General features: G+C 40.7%; 1 protein-coding gene across 2 annotated transcripts in view; it reads right to left on the bottom strand.

Moving 5' to 3' along the window:
• setbp1 (SET binding protein 1) overlaps window positions 1–22,288 on the bottom strand; it is a 79,370-nt gene that overhangs the window by 12,746 nt on the left and 44,336 nt on the right. Inside the window, exon 3 of one of the 2 annotated variants that reach the window (XM_066711998.1) lies at window positions 4,834–8,293. In XM_066711998.1, coding sequence (XP_066568095.1) covers window positions 4,834–8,293 — 3,460 coding nt within the window. The remainder of the gene's footprint in view (window positions 1–4,833; window positions 8,294–22,288) is intronic. The other variant, XM_066711999.1, reaches the window with a different exon arrangement.

Raw genomic sequence — 22,288 nt, 5'->3', positions numbered from 1 at the left:
AAGCTACTTATTTTAAAGGATTACTGACAAGTATTTAATAAAACAATCAATATTGTCAACGCACATAGTGCTGGAAGTAGCATGTCATTGTCAAGGCAACGTGACACTGCATACTTCCTATTGGCTACCCTCAAGGACAGTGCAAAGAGCTATAATGAGGATAAAGTACCAAGGCAGACAACTGTGGAATTGAATTGTCTGTGATTGGCAGAGCAAGCAGCCAAAAGCTAAACAGTGACGTTACACGGCCTCCTCGCACAGACTGTACGAAGCCACTGAAGGAGAGAACACTTGACATAAAGGGATCTGTATCATTCTTAATTCCTAAATGATGAGCTCCAGAGCTTGATAAAGCAAACAATCTGCACATATTTTTAATATAGTTTACTTTCTGTTCAGTTGTCCTTCAAGAACAGTTACTTTTATAGGAAAATGTACCATGGCTTTAATGATGGCCAAAGAAACTGCAGCTTGCATATTGTGAAATTATTAAACTAATTTTTTTATGTGTGCACACTTATGTACAAAAACAAATTAATAAGACATTTTGGAACATAATATAACTGGCTCCATAGTTTCACACTAGACCATGTGTGTAATTGCTTTAACGGTAGTGTCCCTGCATAACATAGCAGTTTGTTATTTTTCTACATTAACATTGTTTTGTAAAATTATCTGACATGTAAAAATATATATAAACTATGTGCAATCATGGCATGGGAAAAATAGAGAGTTGTCCTTAAAAGTAATTTAGAAATCGGAGTAAAAAATGTAAATACAAAGGTGAGAACCCAGCTAATGTGACAGAATTTTTCATTTGCTTTTAATCAAAGCTCGTGAGCCTGCCTCTGCTACCGAATCCCAAGCCTTCTCCTCTGCTCCCTGACCTCCATTAATCGCTAAAAACCTTATGTAGCCTTCCCCTGTGCCAACAAATCATGTGGAAGGGACATTAATTTTCAAAGGGACCGTCACAAGCCATTTATCCCCCGAAATCTCTACCTGCAGCCTGCACACCATGTTTTCATTAGGGACACTGATTTATGGACTTGCCACTGCTCTCCCTCCAGCTCCTTCTCCAATGCAGAGGCCTACTTCCTGTTGTCATAGAAACCAAAGCCCCGAGTTCAAGGTTAAAATATTCCCTGAACAAATTTAGTGTCAAAGCACAGATTCCAGCCACGGTTTTATTGACTTCTGAAGGATACTGAAAGGTCAAAGACAGGTGCAGAGAGGCAGCTCTCTCTCTCGGAGGTCAAGTTAATATTTTCTGTTTCACAGGCCTTATCAGATGTGTTGAGAGACATTGTTTGTCAGTTATTGACCTTGGGAGAGCAACAAGGATAAACAAAATTGACCTTTCACCTCCTTTTCCGGTACAGTGGCTGAACAACATGTCCATTTCTGTCTTTCTTTACTGGATTAAAAAAAAAATAACACTTTGATCTATAGACACAAGGCATAATCAATAACAGAGTTCTCTATTGAACCAGGGTTATATACCTCTAAAAACACCAAAGAAGAAAAACTCTAGATTTCAAATTTTATTTCAATCTTCGGTAGATCTTTGTAAATGTTTCTCAATTATTACAAAATTGTATCAAGTTTATTGTTCTATTACTATATGGCCACACTGCACTCACTATATTTTAGGATGGGATAACGAAAAATGCTTTTGGCACACGTCCAGTGGCTTTTGATGTGTGTTTATAATAATGTCAACCACTGTATGAAGCCTGTACTGTGCACAGCTAATTTAATAAGTCTTCATAATATACCTTTGTATATTGTACAGTGGTGTTTGGAGTTTCCAGTTTTTCTAAGTGCTCCTGATAGGCATTACTGCGTTTGTAAGTACTGTTTATTTTATGCCCCATGAATAGGTATTGTGTAAGATTTATCTTGGCAAAATGCATCTGTAAGTTACACATTACTGACCAAAACGCACATCTCAAAGCATATCGTAAACAATTGCCTTGATAAGGTGTACGCTGAATGCTTGTTATGAAACTCAAACACAGTAATACGTGCATCTATGTTGGGCGGGTGGGGGAAAGGCCAGTAGATTTTATTTCAAACTCTTGTCATCACTCCACCTCACACAGCTTTCCTCCGAGACATCAATAGGTGGATTGCACACCACTCTTATCTGGAGCAGTTCACTCCAGGGAACAAACAACAAGATGACAGTGAGGAGAATCTCTGGGGATCGAGTGAATACAAGAATTGAAACAGACGGCCATCTCCGGAGAATTCAGAAGTACTGTGTGAACCCCACATCAAATGTAGCACTCGCTCTGGAATCAATACGGCATGTCAGTGACATATAATATACAACACACTGCTGGTTTAGAGAACCCATCAAAAAGCAATACAGCTGACCTAATAGAAACATTTAACCTCCCCACAACCACACAACTACAGTGTAGGTATCAACTGTATGGCCTTCTAGTGTGGGACTTCGTACAGGTTTAATTTAATTTATACAGTTCATCACACAATGACACCTACGGATCTGTGCAACCGTCGCTGCAGAAAACCTCAGATTCTAGCTTTCAACCTTGAAGATGATGACTACTTTTAACATATGAAGGTGTCTCAGCCTGAGTCAGAATTGATGAATGTTGTTGTTTGGATTTCAACATTACAGTACGTTGCATACAGCATTTGGAATTATTTAGAAGTAGTATATTAAGGATATATTTTTGGAAAGCATTATTAACTAGCAAGACTTTTTATTTTGGATGAGGTACCAAAAAAGTATACAGATGAATAGTGTAAATAAATTACACCCCTTTCTAGTGTGAAGCACAGGTACGATGACATTTCTAAAAGGAATCTGAATATTATCGGAGTGGTTTCATTCTTGCTTCTGAGTAGGCTTATTAAAAAAACACAGGGTTTGCACTCTCTCTAAAGGTCACGAGAGGCCAAAACAGCTGCCATATATCAACTTACATCACAAATTAAGAATAGTCTGAAGATCTCTTTGCATAAGATTCTTGGCTACTAGGAAGAATTCTGCTGCAACTAATATACAGAGCCCTGTCATATTTAAATGAGCATTCCGAGATCTTCCACCAGAAGCTGGACGTAAATTAAATACCAGTCTAACTTGTGGCCATCTGAATTATGCCCTACCTGACCATGCTATAGCTGTGTGAGACTGATGGCATGACAGTTGTCTCAAGGCTCCTCATCTTAATGACAGGTCTCTCTAGTTTCCATGTGCCAGGTAATTATATGTGTAGTAGTAATGCAGATTTTACAGTTTACATTTGTTAAAACTCAATTTAAAACTTTTTTCCTCCTTATCACTGTATTGTATTTATGTATGTTACAAAAGTCATTGTCATTTGCCATACCAGCTCCCAGCATCAGACATCACATTTTTAGCAGATTGATTATTTCAGTCTTAAAATTAAATTAATCACATTTTCAAACACAGATAAAAAATAATGGGAATGTATACTAATTATCTGAGTAAGGTAGGAAGCGCTGCTTTAGGTACAATACAACAGACACTGAGGGTATTGAGTTTTTATGGCACACATAATAACATATGCTTTTGAAGGTTAAAACAAACATTTAATGGATGTTTTTGCTTTCAAAATAATACAAATATTCTGGATAGATCTAATAAGAATTAATGTGTTGTAGCACAATGATCCAAACCACATTTTCAAAAGTATTACTTTATAAGATACTCTAAACAGTCACACGTAGAGCTTTTTTTTTTAAAGGGCAAACACCTTAAAAAAATAATTTAATAAAGTATCGCTTAAATATTTCTCCTTGCATTCAAGTCAAGAGTCAAGGGCACAACTGTAGCAAATTTAGTTTGGAGGCAAATTACTACCCCCCACCCCCCCAAAAAAAACATTTTTTCCTTCTGACAAGAGCTAGATCTGTCAAGTGCTGCAGCAAGCCAAGGAGGTGTGGGGTTGAGGGGGGTAGGCATAATATGAGTCATCCCCCTTTCCCCAAGGGAGCGGGAATGTAATCTAACTGAGCCCAGGGCTTCCAATTCCCCTTCAGAGGAGTAGGCCGGATTCATTAAACTGCTGGCTGCTTTCCAACTCTTTTAACACAAGGAGCTTTTTTTATTACATGTCTGTAGAAAATAAATCAAAATGTGTGAATAATGTATTTCTAAGAGACCATAGGTAGGAGAGGAGGCACAAAAATAAAATAGAAAATAAATGTTTGTGATTTCTGTGCTATACAAGTATTTAATTTTATCAGTCTGAATGTTTAAATGAACATTCATTCTAAGATGCATTATTTATTTCTAAATTATCTTACATCTAGCCAATACAAATAAAATAAAAAAAATAAAAAACAAACAGCATTTTACAGGAGAAAATGTTGAAAATTTGAAAGCATAGATTATATATTTAAAATAGAATACAACAGACCAAGGTAATCATCGCTTCATTAAAACGTAACCTGTCCCTGCATTGGAAATCTTTACATAGTTCATCATGAATATAAACCTGGGTGTGTTTTCTTCCATGCAAACCTGATCATCTTATTATGATCCCAAAGCAGAAGACAACACAGCTTAGGGATCACCAATGGCACTTGTGGAGGATTCTAGTGGGACTATGTGGAACTGGAGGTGTATTTTGTAAAATACATACCATTATTTCATCAGCTTATTTATATTAGATGAGACTGTTAGGATTTAATAAAGTTTATAGATACAGACTATGGTTCACTAAACTCAAAATGAAAAATAAAAATAAAATCAATCCTTAACTTGCTGAGCACTACCCTGGTAAAAGTGAAAGAAAGGAATATATGGAAAGAAGAAAAGAAGAAGAATCTCACCGGACAATGACGGAGTTGGACAATTATACATCTGCTGTACCTTCTCTCTTCTGCAATTCTTAAACGGGGCCACGTTTTGCTCCCTGTACACCCCAAAGCTTTCCAAGCTCCGCCTTCTGCTGCCGATCCCAGAGTCGCCATCCCGTGATGACTGCAGGTCCCCAAATAGGTCGGAACTGGTCCTCATGCTGTCGGGATGCCGGCGGGGGCAGGCACTGTGGAAGTCGACCGTGGGTTCAGCTCGTTCCCGGCCGCGCTTCCATTGCGAATCAGAGAGGGACAAGGTCGAGAGGTTATCTACTTCAAAGACGTTCCTGGAACTTCTCTGCAGAGTGTCTGTGCTTTGCTGGTTCCGTTGCTTGTCTTTATGCTTCTGCAAAGAGGGCTCTTTGTCAGCCATCCCAAGCCTCTCGCTCAGGAGGCTCAAGTAGCTGGGGTTCTTTGCTCCACTGAAGAGTCCTCCTAGATCTTCTCTCTGGGAGCTGGACAGCTGATCTTCCTTGTGTTTGTGCTTGTGCTTGTGTTTGCGTTTGTGAAGGCGGCCACTTGGCAAGCTGCTGGCACCGCCTTTGGGAGCCACTAAAGTCGACTGGGCTTCATCCATTCCACTAGAGGGCATCTGGTGCGAACTGTGTTTGGTTTTGTGTTTGGCTGCAGCCGTCAATTTTACATGAGCACCAGAGTGGAACTGGGGAGGTGGGACTGCTGGTCTCATAAAGGGAGAAGCTGCTGCCCCCAGAGTGTGGGACAAATACAGAGGCGCTGGATACTGGCCGTAGTAGCCCAAGTTCATCATACTGGTGGCAATAGGCATCGATGTATAAGGCATTGCGTAGGGTGCATAGTAATTGCCACTGGGGATCGGGTAGCCGAACCCTTGGAGGAAAGGCATCTTTGTCATTGGCTCGTTGGCTTTGGCCGGCCTGCCACGTCTCTTCTTAGACTTCATCTCAGAGTTCCTGCGAAGGTAGGGCAGAGGGTCATAAGGGAAGTACGGCACAGGGTAGTAGTGGTCAAAGTTGATCCGGAAGATGCTAGGATATGAATTCTCATGGTAGAAGGTGTAGCTTCGGTGGGAGACGCGGAAGACTTGGAACTTGCCAATAAGCTCCTCAAGATCAGCCAGAAACTGAAGGTCATCTCGGCTCTGAAGACCCTTGCGCTTGCGCCGATGCTTCTGTTTTTTCAGGCCCTCGTGAGCTAGGTAAGGGTTTACTGCTACAGCAGTTACGTGCTTGGGGCAGTGCCCTCTCTTGGCTTTGTTGCTGGCTTCACGTGCAGCAGCTTCAGACGGCTCAAGGGTGCAGAAGTCGAAAGAATATCTCCGTCGGGATGCTGGGCCCTTCTCAGCTTGGTCTGATGTGCTGTTGTTGTCTGTGCCGATCCCACTGTCACTGGGTATTGTCTCTTCACTGTGGGACTCGCTTACAGGAGACAGGGTCACTTCTTTGAGAGAAGCTACCTCGGAGAGATGAGAAGGTGAGTTGGCCATGAGTCTAGGAGGAGAGAGCTTCCAGTTGCTGCTGTGTAGGCCTTTGGGGGCTTTAGTGGGCAACGCACTGATAGGCTGCAGATTTGGCATGGTCTTCAGCTCCTGCAGGTTGGTTTCTGTGGTGGCAGGGCATAGCAGCCCACCAGCTCCAGCAGTCTGAGCAGCAGGTGGCTGTGTGGCCCTGGGAGAAGGCATCCCAGCTGTGGGCTGTGGATTAGAAGGCACTATTGGGTTCTCAAACAGGCTAGGAACAGGCACCGGGTGCTTATCACTGGCTTTGTGCTCATCTTGCTGAAACTGCATCTCAGCTCTGGGCTTTCTACCCCTCTTTTTGCCAATGTAAATAGTCCCTCGCTTACTCACATTGATCTGCTTGCCCAAACGGGCTTCTATGGTCGATGCTACAGTTGAAACGGCGTTCGACATGGGGACCTTGGACTTCAGAGCAAGATTGCTACTAGTAGAACAGGACAATATTTCATTTAATATGTTCTTCCTCTTGACCATTTTCATTTTGTTAATTGTCCGTATTGTCTTCTTATCCAGGACACCCAAATTTCCTACTTTTTTGTTAAGCTTCATCTGGTTAGCAGGGGAGGCATTTGCTGTAGCGATCTGCACTAGCTTTGCCAAACTTCTTTTCTTTCTCCTTTTCTTCAAAGTCCCAGGTGACTCCCGAGTGATGGGGCTTATGGGACTTGTGGAGGTTCCCTCATGTATAGTTTCAACAGTGAGCAGCGGTTGCTTTTTTGGCCGCCCGCGCTTCTTCTTAACAGGTGTGATGACAGTCAAGCTGTCAGTATTGGTATACAGTGGGCTAGAGGGTGTGATAGGGTAGGCGGAAGGAGGCTCTGCAACAGCTGCTGCTGGACTGCCGTTGTCTTTCTGAAGACTAGGATTTTTGGACTTCATGTAAGACCACCTTCCCTTGGCTTTCGGTTGTTTCTCGTTAGCCTGCTTGTTTACAGCTCGACTTGAATCAATCATGAGTTTAGGTCTCCCCACAGGTGCTGTTTTTCGCAGCCTATTTCTACAGATCTCCGAAAGCTCAGTTACAGCCACTGCATTCACTTCAGCTGCCTCAGACTGCCCTTCCTTCTCCACCAGTTTGGACGTCCTCGATTCGATCTTGTTGAGAGTGGCAGATTTTGCTTCAGAAAAACCTCTACTGCCCCCATCAATCTTTCCAGCCAACTCGGAGTCCTGCATGTCTTCTACTAGGTTCTCCACTGGGAGCTGATCTTTTATTGACCGTCGATACCGCCTCTTCCTCCCAGGATGGCCTTTAGAGTCCTCTATCTGCAATGGAACAGATCCTTCTATATCTTCGCCCTCCTTCTCTGCACCCTTTCCAGTGCCCTCACTGGCCCCACTGGGTGGTTCTGTTGTTTTTTCTGGCTCATGGGTTTGCTTCTCTTTTACATTCACTTGGGTTTTAGCCTCAAAATCCTTTTCGGCCTTTTTGCCCCACAGCATATCTGGGTTCTGGGCCGCCATGCACCTCGTCGAATCTTTCCTACCATACTTCCTCTTAATGTTTCCAAACATTTGCCCTGCCATCTCCTGCAAACCCCTCTCATTGTTTAAGGAGTTGAGGATCATCCTGCTATTATCCGGCTGTATGGTAGCTTGTGGTGTAACTACAGAGGATGGCTGAGTAAGGGAGCCAGTCATCACAGAACCGAATGGATTTGGAGATGGGCTGCCTGTGACCTTTTTTTGCTGTGGTTTGGTGTGCAGGCTTGAAGGTTCTGGAAGGGAGCTCTTATTAACTCCCATTGCCTCTCTGTTCGATTCCATATCTGTCAGGTTTCCCTGGGTGCTTGTCCCTCCTGCTGGTGATTTTGACCAATCAAGTTGGTGCTGAGTGCTCTTGGGCTGGTGCTTTGGTTTCACGGATTCCCCAAGGAAGTCGACTGGACTTTCACTTTCAGTGTGTTCATTATGCTTGAAAGGCTTCTCATAGATCTATAGAGAGAAAAAAAAAAAGCATATTCAAATTAAATTCAATACTGCATGGCATAACTAAATGTCATTCACACAGAGTCATCACAATCTGGAACAAACTCCCCAGCAATGTGGTTGAAGCTGGAAATTTGGTCACATTTAGAAATAGACTGGATAGGATCACTTAGTTATTAATGGACAAACGAGCATGATGGGTCGAATGGCCTCCTCTCGTTTGTAAACTTTCTTATGTTCTCATGTTCTATCCATGTTTTATATGACAGGAAAATAGTTTGTCAAGAATATAAATACAAATTGAATTCAACCCTCCATATCAGATCTCATATTAAGTGTAATAATTCCTTACTGTTCAGTTCTTTAACATATCGGCAACATTTTAACTAAACAGAGGCAGTTTTTCATAAGCTCCCTAAACTATCCATTCAACCACATTTAAACAAACAAATCCCTCAATTATAGTCTCTAGATCATTTTCTGAAGACATCCACCACAATAAAAAAGCAACACAAAGTAAATGCAAAGAAATGCAATCCATGAAACAGTTTATTTAAAAGTGTAGTGGCTTTAGTTTAAAAGTAAGGTAATGCCGTTGAAACACATTGTGCTTTACAATCTGACTGTTTGAACACAATGTTTTCAGAACTATTTAGGATTTGAGAACCAGCTGTGCCAGCGGTCAGAATCTGATACAGGCATTCTGTTTCCATACTGGAAAGGTGACTATGACAATAAGCACCAATACACATTAATAAGGATATAAACCATGCCATTTACAATATTAACAGTCCTTTACAAAACAGTTTTTGCTTTACTATATTTGCCAATATGACAGATGCATAATCAGTGTCATTGAAGGCTAGTGAGGCTGTACTTCGGTCTATAAGATTAGAAAGAGAGAATTATATACTTGTATTCCGGTATGTTTGTATATTTCAATAGCTTGTAGCAATTTTTTGTATTATTATTGACTGAAACTGAAATGCACTGGCCTGAATTCCTGGGAGTATTTTCAAACTTTTTAGACAAAGGTAGGTGCAGATTATATAATAGATTTACTGATTACAAACACTACCAGCTAAACACTAACTTCATCTCTCCATACTGCAGTACTTCATATAGAAGCAATTGATTTTAATCACACAAAAATAAATATGAAATACATTTGGGATGGCACCACGATAAAAATACTTTCCCTGGGGGACATTTGTCAAAGAAATATGAATATATTATATACTGTGCAGTATACTGTGAATAAACATACTATGCTAATAAATATAACGGGAGATCCACTGAACTCCCTGACATCCTGCAGAACCTTTACGGATCTCATTTCACAGGTGTCAGATATTCTCAAATCATGACTGGTTGCTGCCCTGAGACATCTACACATATCACACTGCATTTGTTGTTCGTTTTGCAATTACCTATAGGGGTAGAACATAAAAATAATACGATCAGCCGCTCTTCCTATATAAACATAGTGCAAGGGCAAAACATAGCATCTTACAACTATCTACTGATACTGCTCTGTTCCGTTTGGCCTGCAACAGCCCCCCCGGTTTGGCATCTCAGCTTGTCCTACATAGTTTCCATGTAGATGTATTGATCAGGGAACTAAAACTTAGAAACACACATTTCGAAATTCAAAGTGCCATACAGGTCGATCTGTTTATCTGGGTCAACTAGATCCTGCGCACAAAACCTAGCAACTTATATCCAGGCACTAAATAGAAAACTGCCATTTAAGTTCATATAGGATATAAATACACAATAATCACCAGACAACAAATGATGATAGAGTATTTATTTAGTTTGTTGCTATTTAGTGTAATGCAAGGTACAGAATGTAATTGTGGTTTCACTGTTACGAATAGGTAATGAAATGAGCAATTTGTCTTGTACTTCTCACATGCATGTTCTGTAAAACCATCCTGTTTTTGAAAGCCAAGAGCTACAACCAGTCCTGAAGTTTAACCGCAGTTTTGTTTTTCAGCACAGGTCAGCTTCCATTCTGCAGCTTTGCAGCCGAGCCTGAAGCATAAAAGTGGTTTTGAAGTTTTCTTTTCTCCTCTGTGGTTACAGTTACACTGTGCAGAGGGTTCTTTATCTTGGTGCCGTGGCCCCATTGGCCCCTAAAACTTCATGCATTTAAATAAAACAAGATATTGAAGAATGTGCAAGCATCTTATTCAGCCAAGTAGCACTAACAGCTCACCTTCAAAGCTTATCTGTGACTTCAAAATGTTCCATCATAATATTGATAAAGAATGTAAAGAATTTGTTTAAAATATGATTCAAAGCTGTTCCAGATTTCAAGTTTCAAGGCTTGAAAATGTAGTCTTTGTCATGTCACACCCGCGAGTCAATTTAATTTTTATAAAATGTACTCCTTGTCCCACATGGAGCCTAGTGCCTAATTCTCAATATTTGTTCTGAACTATAAAATCCTTGGAGGAGAAATGCAGCTCTCATGCGAGGGGGGGGGGGGGGGTAAAGTAAAGTGCTACACAATCAGTCCAAACTGATTGCCCATGAATGGACTATTTTCTAATGTTAAGATGTACTGAAATCCTTTATAATTTACCTCTAGAGACAGTATTCATTCAAGAGAAACTGAATGAACTGAGTATCATTGATTGGCACATTGAACATGTAGAACTAAGATGTTAATGAAGAAACCAGTCTTTAGTCCAGCAGGGATATGGAATCACAGCACCTGAACAGCAAGTAGAGCTTAGTTTTAGAGTGATATCAATTCCTATTTCCTTCATAATCCTCATATCAGTAATGTAAAACTCAACATTTAAAATACATTTCGGCTGTGAAGAACATTGCCTGGATGTGCATCAAATGAGTTACAAGATACAAGAATGACTAGATATAAACCTATAGTCTTTTGTTGCCAGTAATTACAATGAGCTGAAGGTGAGGGAATTGGACAAAAGGAAAGGGAATTTGTAACCCCTGGTAATACCTATTATGTAAAGTTACTACTTCAATAATAGGACGTATCATCCCTGATATCCTTTAGAAGGAAATGCAACCTTCCTTTAATTATTTATGAGTTGCATTGGGCCGACTTTACTGATAGTGTGTTCTTGGCAGCGTTGCAATGAAATGTGGATTCTGGAAAAACCCAAAATGCATGTAGATTTGTATTTACAAAAAGATCAAAAATATATGGGATAATGGGATCTTAGTAAAGTTCTTATGTAACACAGAAAATATGAATAGCAAAGTATCCTGTAAATAAAGACACAACGAAGAGAAAAACAAAGAGACTTTAGAGTTTGAGGGTAGCTCGAGGATGTTCTTTTGAGTGATAATTAAGGGTGACAACTTGGCAGAATTCTGGCGCCAGGCACTTCAGAGGAGAATACTGTAACAGTTAAAGCGAGACTCAAAATCAGAGTTGGCCAAAGTTTGAGATGGTGTGCAAATGCTACACGGTACTTTTCTCATCAACAACCACTTCTTTATTAGGGAGGAATTCAGATTATCAGAACTTTCTTTGCTAGCCTTCCCGGTCACAAATCATTAAGCCATAGTTCCCCCAGGTTACTAAATATCAGTCGTTATATTCTTGCAGCTAACTGCGATGTACCAGCTCTAATCAGTGAAGTGACAACTCATTAAACCTCCTGCTCAGAGAATGCAGCAGCAGGACATTTTATCTGCATCGAGCACTCTACACAGTCATGCTTGGCTGTAACATTCCCAGCAAGCTCTGTGCAGAGCCAGGGAGGCCGAGCGCAGTGTGGCGGAGGGAGCTGTGTGCTGAGCAGCAGTGCTGTTTCAGAGTCCTCCGGGTGCCTTATCCCTTTCAGGATCTTTCAATCAGTGGCTTTTAATTAAAAGGAGTGCCGTTGAGAGAAGCATTAACAGGAGATCTCCACACTGCAGGTCTTGCTCTTTTTATTTTCTGTCTGAGAAACTGCATCACCTTTCAGCTTCTTAATCCCATAATCCTTCAAGGAATTCATGGTCTCCCCAAACCCTCAGGATAAGGTCTCAAACTAAGTGTGCCAAGCCTTCCAGAGGCTGCTTAATTTTACGAAGCAGCAGCATTATATTCCCCCTTCTCATAAACAACATCACAACCATTACATAACAGCCCTGTAAAAGAAGGCTGTTCCATTATTAAGACTCCAGTAAATTGCTTATTAATGTGTAACTGGTGTGACCATTTTGCAAAATTACATTCCCTTCTGGCCCTTTTGAAAAACAGCATCACAACCATTGCATAAGATTTATGTAAAAGATTACGATTCTATTAGTATTACTTTGATTGTGTAATTGGGTGGACTGTATTACAAATTTACATGCCCTACTGTTCCCGATTTCTACAAAGTAATGTGGGCTATTTTCCATAAACATACATCATTATACACACATATGTACATGAATGCATGCATGCATACATAGATACATATGCATATACACTCACCTAAAGGATTATTAGGAACACCTGTTCAATTTCTCATTAATGCAATTATCTAACCAACCAATCACATGGCAGTTGCTTCAATGCATTTAGGGGTGTGGTCCTGGTCAAGACAATCTCCTGAACTCCAAACTGAATGTCTGAATGGGAAAGAAAGGTGATTTAAGCAATTTTGAGCGTGGCATGGTTGTTGGTGCCAGACGGGCCGGTCTGAGTATTTCACAATCTGCTCAGTTACTGGGATTTTCACGCACAACCATTTCTAGGGTTTACAAAGAATGGTGTGAAAAGGGAAAAACATCCAGTATGCGGCAGTCCTGTGGGCGAAAATGCCTTGTTGATGCTAGAGGTCAGAGGAGAATGGGCCGACTGATTCAAGCTGATAGAAGAGCAACTTTGACTGAAATAACCACTCGTTACAACCGAGGTATGCAGCAAAGCATTCGTGAAGCCACAACACGTACAACCTTGAGGCGGATGGGCTACAACAGCAGAAGACCCCACCGGGTACCACTCATCTCCACTACAAATAGGAAAAAGAGGCTACAATTTGCACAAGCTCACCAAAATTGGACAGTTGAAGACTGGAAAAATGTTGCCTGGTCTGATGAGTCTCGATTTCTGTTGAGACATTCAGATGGTAGAGTCAGAATTTGGCGTAAACAGAATGAGAACATGGATCCATCATGCCTTGTTACCACTGTGCAGACTGGTGGTGGTGGTGTAATGGTGTGGGGGATGTTTTCTTGGCACACTTTAGGCCCCTTAGTGCCAATTGGGCATCGTTTAAATGCCACGGCCTACCTGAGCATTGTTTCTGACCATGTCCATCCCTTTATGACCACCATGTACCCATCCTCTGATGGCTACTTCCAGCAGGATAATGCACCATGTCACAAAGGTCGAATCATTTCAAATTGGTTTCTTGAACATGACAATGAGTTCACTGTACTAAACTGGCCCCCACAGTCACCAGATCTCAACCCAATAGAGCATCTTTGGGATGTGGTGGAACGGGAGCTTCGTGCCCTGGATGTGCATCCCACAAATCTCCATCAACTGCAAGATGCTATCCTATCAATATGGGCCAACATTTCTAAAGAATGCTTTCAGCACCTTGTTGAATCAATGCCACGTAGAATTAAGGCAGTTCTGAAGGCGAAAGGGGGTAAAACACAGTATTAGTATGGTGTCCCTAATAATCCTTTAGGTGAGTGTATAACCACATACATATCCATCCATCTATATATCTGTATCTATATGTGATGGTGATATACACATACACACAGACAGGCATTTTATTTCTGTGCTTTTGTGGGTGGGTTGCAGAAACAGAAATTTGTCTTGCACTACATAATCATAAACCTAAATAAAATTTAACTCCATCACTAGATAAAGTATGCTCCCAGGAATTCTCACACAAACAAACAACAAGGTGGCTTTGGCAACAGTAACATACAGCACAATGTTTAAAACCTTAAAGAAATTGCATTTAACTACACTGCAAAAACAAACTGATATAAAAGCAAATGTACCAATATAAAGTACAGGTGCATTCACAACTGCTTCTGATGGGAGAGAGAAAAAAATAATAATTTGAGCTTAGCTGTTCCAACAGCGGTTTAGTATGTGGTACTAAAATAGGATCAGGCAGCAAGAGTATCTGGCTCATTATCCTGGAACATCCATACATTGTTGGAATGGTTGTTACTGAAGTGCTTTGTGAGTATTTCTGTGTCTGTTCAGATGCATCACATGAGTGCAAAAGCAAAGTGTAAATAAATAGACAAATCAAATAAATCAAATAATCAAAAATAATCAAATAAATTTTCCTTAAAATACTGCTGTCCTATCTTCTCAAAACAGAATTTGCTAAACTACTAAGCAGCTGGCTTGGACGGACTTGAATCCAGCTGGAGAGTTAAAATGTCTGCTCAGATCTGCATCCGGCAACCTTTAATGGTCTTTATGAATAAAAACAATAATAAAAAGCCAGCGTGAATACAGCTAACCCTAACATCAAAACACTCAACTACTAATAGTTGGGGTTGCCAAAGCAGTCCTACGGTGCAGTGTACTTTTTTGCATCTTCCTCTTCTTTCCTTTCTGTTTTTGTTTTTTTGGTATTCCTGTTATGATGAGTGGCAGCCAGTGACGTGCTAGACCACCATGTGTGTGCATTCAGTAACTAAGTGTCACCGTGAGTCACTGTTGCCAGAAATAGCCATCAGTACACTCTGTTAACCTTCCCTGGCTGACCCTGGACTGTCGGTAAAATCCATTTAGAAGCTGACAGCCTCTCAGATTCCAAGCCCAAACACATGGAGCCCAGACTGCTTTTGTAATTAACCTGCATGCAGACTACATCCAGCACCAGCATGTCTTTAGGCCAAACCTCCCTTTAAGTCCCTTGGATGAATTCAATTATTTACGCTGACCTGAAGACTTAAAACCCCCATGATACCGTTTTCACTAAACGCAACAATACATGGAAACTCAAGGTGTGTGAAAGGCAGGGTACAAATATGGTTGTAAGGTGTAGGACAGTTTAAGTTTGTTTACATTGCCAAAGTGTGAGAAATGCAAAGTATTAATGAATGTCATCACATGAAGCATATAAAAAATATGCCTTTCAATGTAGAAACTAATAGCAAAATATAATGATTGAAACATAGAAGGATTCCTCACACTCTGCATAGGACTGTCATTCACTTCCAGTCTGATGGAAGACCACCTATTTGGTTCTAGTCCACTACGCTCATTCTAGGGACAAGAGATTCAGGTGCATCATCCTTCAGCACACAGGGAGAATGACCAAACCTGGCCTTTCAATGTCAGCTGAGTGTACAGAGCAAGACATACAGTATCTGGGTCAACTTGTATTCTGACCACTGCTAGTGTTCATCTAAACATAGTACTAATTGGTCAAATTACAGTATTTGTAAGTCAGTCTCTGGTGACAATTTATGGAGAGTTGCGAGTGTATAGGACTGGCGGTTAATTTGACAACTCCTGTGTCAGATCCATTCAGAGTCATGAGACACACGAGCAAAAACAAATGAGCGGCTCAGGTGACGTTCACCCGATATGGAAAAGCTTTTCTCCAATTACCCAGGAGGCCTTCTGGACAGAGGTGAAAAGACCGATGGAGAGCTGCAAGAAGTGCAGTGGAGGGGTGCCATCAGTGACATGTGAACCAAAATATAGAAATCAGGATTCGAGATGGATGAATTGTAAAATTAATATAGAGAACAAGAAGAAACAAAACCTTAAGTGAGATGGAACACAGAGCAGCTAGAGGGATTTCAAAGAAATGAAAGCTAGATGGAAAAGTGAGGAACAAATAATGGGGGGGTGATGGAAATACAGGGAAAGAGGAGACGAGCTGAAGGAGATGCCCAAGCACGGGCTAAAGCCAGAACGGCAGCATGTCAGAAAGTTCCCGCTTGGATAGAAGCGATAACTGTGTTAAATAAATTAGAGCGAAACCAGCGATTGGATAAAGTAATTGCTGTTCTGAAGGACTAATGGAGAATTCGAGCTCAGGCTCACGGCTGCCTTTGTAATAATATCCACATCTTTCATTTACTCAGATCTTATTTCAACTGACTGCTCTCTTCAACTGGATATTCCTAGAGAATAATTGATCGATCCCAGTGGACAGTGGGCTTGTAATACAAGTTTACAGAGATTTATTGCCTTTTCTCTTCATCTAGATGAAGTGGTTGAATCCATGCCTAGATCTGGCTTCTCTCACCAGCACACGGTTCATTTGACCAATGCCTTGTAAACCTACAGCACCACAAGCTGCACATTACATCCTGATAAAGCAGCACCACAGTTTAGAGAAAACGTAAGAAATGCAATTACATTTGACAATGCATGAAACGGTGGCTGAAAATATTTACTTTCTTCACAATGATCAACATCCAAGGAGAATGACATCACGTGTCAAATTTCCGAACATTTAATACAATTACAGTTTTAACAACTCCTACATCCAAATTTAGCAAAAACCTTTTTCTTTCTTTCTTCCTTCCTCTGGCAGATTGTAAATATGGCCAGTGCTTTACAGTTTCCATCTGCGCTGAAAATGTAATCTGTTAGACAGAAATGCTTCCCTGACATTTGGTTTCTCATACAATTTTAAAACCAATGCTGCTGGCTTTGCCATCTGCAAGCAGTTATAAAATCATTAAGTCACTCTCCAAACTGAAATGACTGAAAAACAAAACAACACAAACACTTGGGTTCATCCTGTCTACCATCAACCCACCTTAGAAAGCGATGCAGACTTCTTTTGCTACAATGGGGACAGTCTCTCCAACACACTGTAGTTCGGGTTGAGTTGCAGGATTACTAGTTTATCGGTAGTCAACACCCTTCTGGTTGCACATGTATCAGAGGTTTAGTCTCTGTTCATGGAGAAACTCTTTCAAAATATTAATCCTGGCTAAATCCCTAGCAAAATCCACAAACCCTTATAAAGCAATGTCAGGAGTGATGAGTCTGTTAAATGACATCGCCCTCCACAGAGACCAGACATAATTAAACAGAAAGAACACCTGTTCATTCTGGAACAATTAAAATAGACTTATTACTCTGTAGTGCCAACCTCTGGCTTCATGCAAAGGCAGAAAAACACTCAGATACAATGTGGGAAGGATCAGCAATGCTGATATTTGGAATTGCATCCTGCACAGAACACAGGCTGATTTAACTGGATTTGGTTTGGGTTGGAGGTTGATGTCCAGTGATGACCTAGGCCTCTTAGGTGTGTGGTGGGATTTGATGCTCACAGTTCGTGGTCTAAGAAGGCCCTTACTGTTAATATGATTGGTTCCAGAAGGCTGATTTCCCAAACTTCAACATCACTTTGTCTTACTTCTTTAGCCTATGTTTTGTGCCAGTGTAGATAGAGTGTATTGTTCTAGCTACACTGTCCACAACTGGCTCTCTTGCAGGAATTCCTCTGAGGGCGGGCAGTACTTCCTCCTTCAGTGGGCAACTCATGGAGAGAGGCTTGCTTTTTGCTTTTAGGCATGCAGTTAGGCATGCAGTGGTCTTAACAGAAGACCTGAATACTTTTCATATTTTTCTGCAGAAAAGTGGGTTTGATCAAAGGAATATACCTAAATCTGATCTCATTCATAGACCAGAGTTTTAGAGCTGACAGTGGGAACTGACAAGGAGGTTTAATCAGAAGTTCACCATTGGGTTTACCTGGAACAGCCAAGTCAGGTCCTGATACAACAACATTGACCACAACAATAATTAAATGCTGGGGACAAATTGGTTATACTCCCGTATACAGAAGTGCTCATTCCTCCATTTGAACAGCCTTCTGATTACATTCATCTTAGGTTCATTGACAAGGAAATATAAAATGAAAAGAATGAAAATGTAAAAGAAAACTATATTATGTTTTTGAAATATATAAGCAACGAAGAGACATATGAACAGAGAAATGCCTCATTTATGCTTTCAAACTATCGAAATGCCCAAGCCACAGAGCTGCTTTCTCCTGTTATTTGTGGATATTTCCTGTCTTGCTGGCTATGGGTGTGAGGTGACTGGAGAAAAGGTTTCTAATTAACTGAAGGTCTGAACCCCACAGAATAAAACTACCGCCACGTAATCTGAAAAACATGATAGCACAAAATGTATGGCATGAACCACTGTAATAAGTCACCCGGCATAAACAAAATGGAGACAAACTCATAAATGAAAGAGGCTGCAGGACTACGTGCACGGATGAAAAAGAAAAAAATATCCCTGTGTGTTGGATCATTCCCAGATTTAGTCAAACAGGAAACTGAACTATTCAAGTTAAAAGTCATTGCTACCCCACCCCCACTCCCCACCCAGATGCATGAAGAATGTGACTATTGGGCACAGAAAACCGTTTGCCTGCTTCCAATATGTATGACTTGTTAGCACAATAGAGGTAGCGTACAAACAAAGGCAAAGCAAGCTAAATTTAGTCGTTTTAAATTATATACACAAATGAAAATAAAAATAAAGCAGGCATGGCACAAAGACGTGTCTGAATCCCTTGCCAAAAGTAAAAATCCTACAGCCTCAGGGAGGAGAAGAATATTACCTAAAGAAAACAACAAACATTTGGATGCAGGAGAGGGGCATTATTATTAAGGAGATGCATTATATTTAAGAATGCTACCGAGTGAAACCTGGCCATTTTTGTTCATTCACGGCACGTCCCAACACTGCACACCCGCTCCGTCTCTTGCTCTATAAAAGCATTTCACATTGCAAATATTAATCTGACTGCAGAGTCTCTCGTCTTGCTGCAGCAGTTGCTTTCTGGCACAGGTTCAGCTTTTTGTCTGCCTCCCTGCTCCCCTGCCACCCTCCTCCTCAGAGTGCTCTCTCTCCCTCCGACCTCAATCAAACATTCGAAAATGCAGCAAGAAAGGAATAAAAAACAGATCCCCTGTCTGAAGATGAAAGAAAGAGGGGGGGGGGAAAACACCTACTGGCTAACCCTTTGTTATTCATCTCCACAAATATACATGCTGGTACATGTACACAGACACGCAAAGCAAGCCTGGCATCTTCTCTCCTTTGACTGCAGCCAGTCCACATTTAAAAGTAGAAATTCAAGCTTGTGATGTATTCTCACCATACACACACACACGCATGCATCTATGTACACCCACAAAAGCAAGCATAGTTACATGCGATTTGTATTTTTCCCCTCAGTAATCAGCAGCTCCATAGAGAGAAAAGTAGGGGGCTCATTTCCACAGCGCGCACGTTGCAGTAGGCACGTCAACTATTTGAGAGGCACAGCTGTCATTTTTAATCTTCCTTCCTTCCCACTCCATGTATAAAAGGACAAAGATGGCACTGGCATGACTTCAGGCAAGAGGAATAAGAATGAAAAGAAAGGAATCTGGGCATTTGAAAGGGTCTCGCATACAGGACTGGGGTTCTGTAATCAGCTTTATGTGTATTAATCACACAGGCCATTATTGTAAATCTTAAATTGTCTTTTTGTGAATTCCAAGCCGCTGGACACTAGCAACAGCCCACATTTCAAAATGGGTCTGTGAAAATTGAGGAAATTAAAGTGTGAACTTTGGCAGGCTTAGCAAAGGCTTAATTGTAGGGAGAGTCATACGCATGGCTAGGAAACCACTAGGATTCCAGGCTATAGTCCATCGCTGTTGTGTAAAACACATAAAGATAAATATAAATGTTGGACTTAATATTGCACTGATATAATCCCATGCAACGTCATTTGCCAACTGAACCATGCCTCCATCTAAAACGTGAATTCAAAATTGAAGCAGACTGCAAACAGAAGACGGCAGCTAATAACAGCATTAAAAAGCATGGCGTTCTTAGGAAATCAATGCTGTCTATTCTGACAAACTGTCCTGAGGTGGGCTGAATGTACTTCCAGTTTTAGGACCAGGATATTGTCCTTATGAGCTAAGCCTGTTACTATCTTAGCAACCTAGTGCTCATACTACAAACGGTACAGTTAGACATCAACACATGTGTAGTATTACCAACTAGGATTTAAGTAAAATATTAAATGATGGACATTTTGTTTCCCTTTCCACAATAGCATACGGTGCTCAATCAGCTGTCGCTGGTATTGTCCATTATCAGGTAAACTGTCTGATCGTTTCCTTTGCAGATGTTCATAAATTAAGGTAGCCTTATGTTAGTTTTAATCAGTCCATACGCTGAAGAGGAAAGAAAAGGTGCCATTTCTAAACAGGAATTGATTTATAATTTGTCATTTGTGGGTGTTTTTGTTGTGTTTAAGATTGCATAGGATTGGAAGCTGAACAATGAAAATTTTATAAAAATATATATAACCCTGAGGGGTTTCTACATAAAGGGATAATCCTACTAATTTATGAGGATGTATGTGAAAACAACAACAAACAACGTCTTGGTGTTCAGGCACCAGGGTTCACTAGGTACAACGGAAGGTGGAAACTTGCTCCATGTTCTTATTAAATGATCCATTACTCATTATCGTCTGCATTTACTGTGCTTGTTATCAGAGGCTTCCAATTGTCAATAACTAGACATGGTGATTAATGAACCAGCACAGGCTCCTTCCACTGTGTAGGGCAAACAGTGCAGCTTAAACGATCACACAACGAAGGCTTGTCAGTGACTCTTTAAGACAGTGTTTCTCAGCCCTGCTCCCAGAGTCCCACTATGCTGCTGATTCTTGTTTCAAAGGAGCTTTGAATTACTTGAAACATTAACTGAAGTAATTATATATATATATTATATATATATACACATACACATACACATATATACACACACACACATTTAATTTGGCTTTTTTTTTATTGTTAAGCTTACAAAAAGGTGGGAGTAGTATAATGTTAAAGTGATAATTTTTTAATTTCACCAAATGTTAAAAATCATTAAATCATAAAAAAATCTCAGAATGGACACTTTTATTGCAGTTAAGGGTTAGATTCAGTTATTGAGAGCTCAGCTGGAACAACAACAAGCAGGACCAGAACCAGGGCTCAGAACCACTGCCTGTGCTTGGAGTAGCTGTGAAACAATGCAGTCCTACATTTTTGTCAGCTCTAACTGAAGCACTGCTTACATTGTGGAGCACTTTATTTGTGCAGCAACTAAAGACCAAGGTGAAGCAGCTGCTGCCAAGTAGCTTTAAATCTAAGCAGCCACACATCAATCCGGGCCCATGGGCTGACAGCTTAAAAGTGTTAATGATCCTCAAATGTTTCACCTGAAAGAAATCCCACATTAGAAGCCAGTAATAGAGACACATCTCTGTACAATGATCCTCTGTACAATTCCCATACAGGAGTGCCTGTAGATGAATTAAATGGAAGTCTTACTTTGTGTCAAATAACAGGCACAGTTCAACAGCCAACTGAGGCTGAATATGTATATTATGATTATTATTATATAATGATTTATTGAGCTGAGATTATCAAACTTCAATGCCTTTGAGCTCTTAAAGTATGATTTAAAGGTATGAATATCTTCTGTTGCACAATCGAGACAAACAATTGGGATGAAAACGAAATCTCTTCTGGACACTGCTTGAGAAATGGGAAAGCTGGAATGCTGCTGCCGGCGTTTGGTGGAGTGGAGTACTTAAAACTGGATCACCTCTCTACAGTTTTCCATGACTGCCCTAACATCTCCATTTCCTAAACCCTGTTCAGACACGTCTCAAATGACCTTTTTAACAGCATGCTTGATATTTTGAGCTCTGAGAGGTTACTAATCAGCTGTGCTTTCCCTTATGCCTTTCTGGAGCCAACAGAGGCTTACCTGTTGTATTACAGTTTTGTAGCAATGCCCTTCTGTTTCTCAACATTATGCAAGGACTCAACGCACATGAGATAACACTCCACACACAAGCACAACTGACCTATGACCTGGAAGAAGAGGTGACTTCGATTCTAAAGCTTAATACAGGAGTCTAGCCTTTTCCATCCTAAAACTTCGACATCTGAGACCTAGAAGATCAAATCAACTCAAAAGTTTTTTTATTACTCAATATTACCGTA

This window comes from Amia ocellicauda, chromosome 8, assembly GCF_036373705.1.
Source record: "Amia ocellicauda isolate fAmiCal2 chromosome 8, fAmiCal2.hap1, whole genome shotgun sequence".
Classification (NCBI taxonomy): domain Eukaryota; kingdom Metazoa; phylum Chordata; class Actinopteri; order Amiiformes; family Amiidae; genus Amia; species Amia ocellicauda.
Note: the sequence above shows the minus strand (reverse complement) of the source record. Positions and strands in the feature narration are given on the sequence as shown.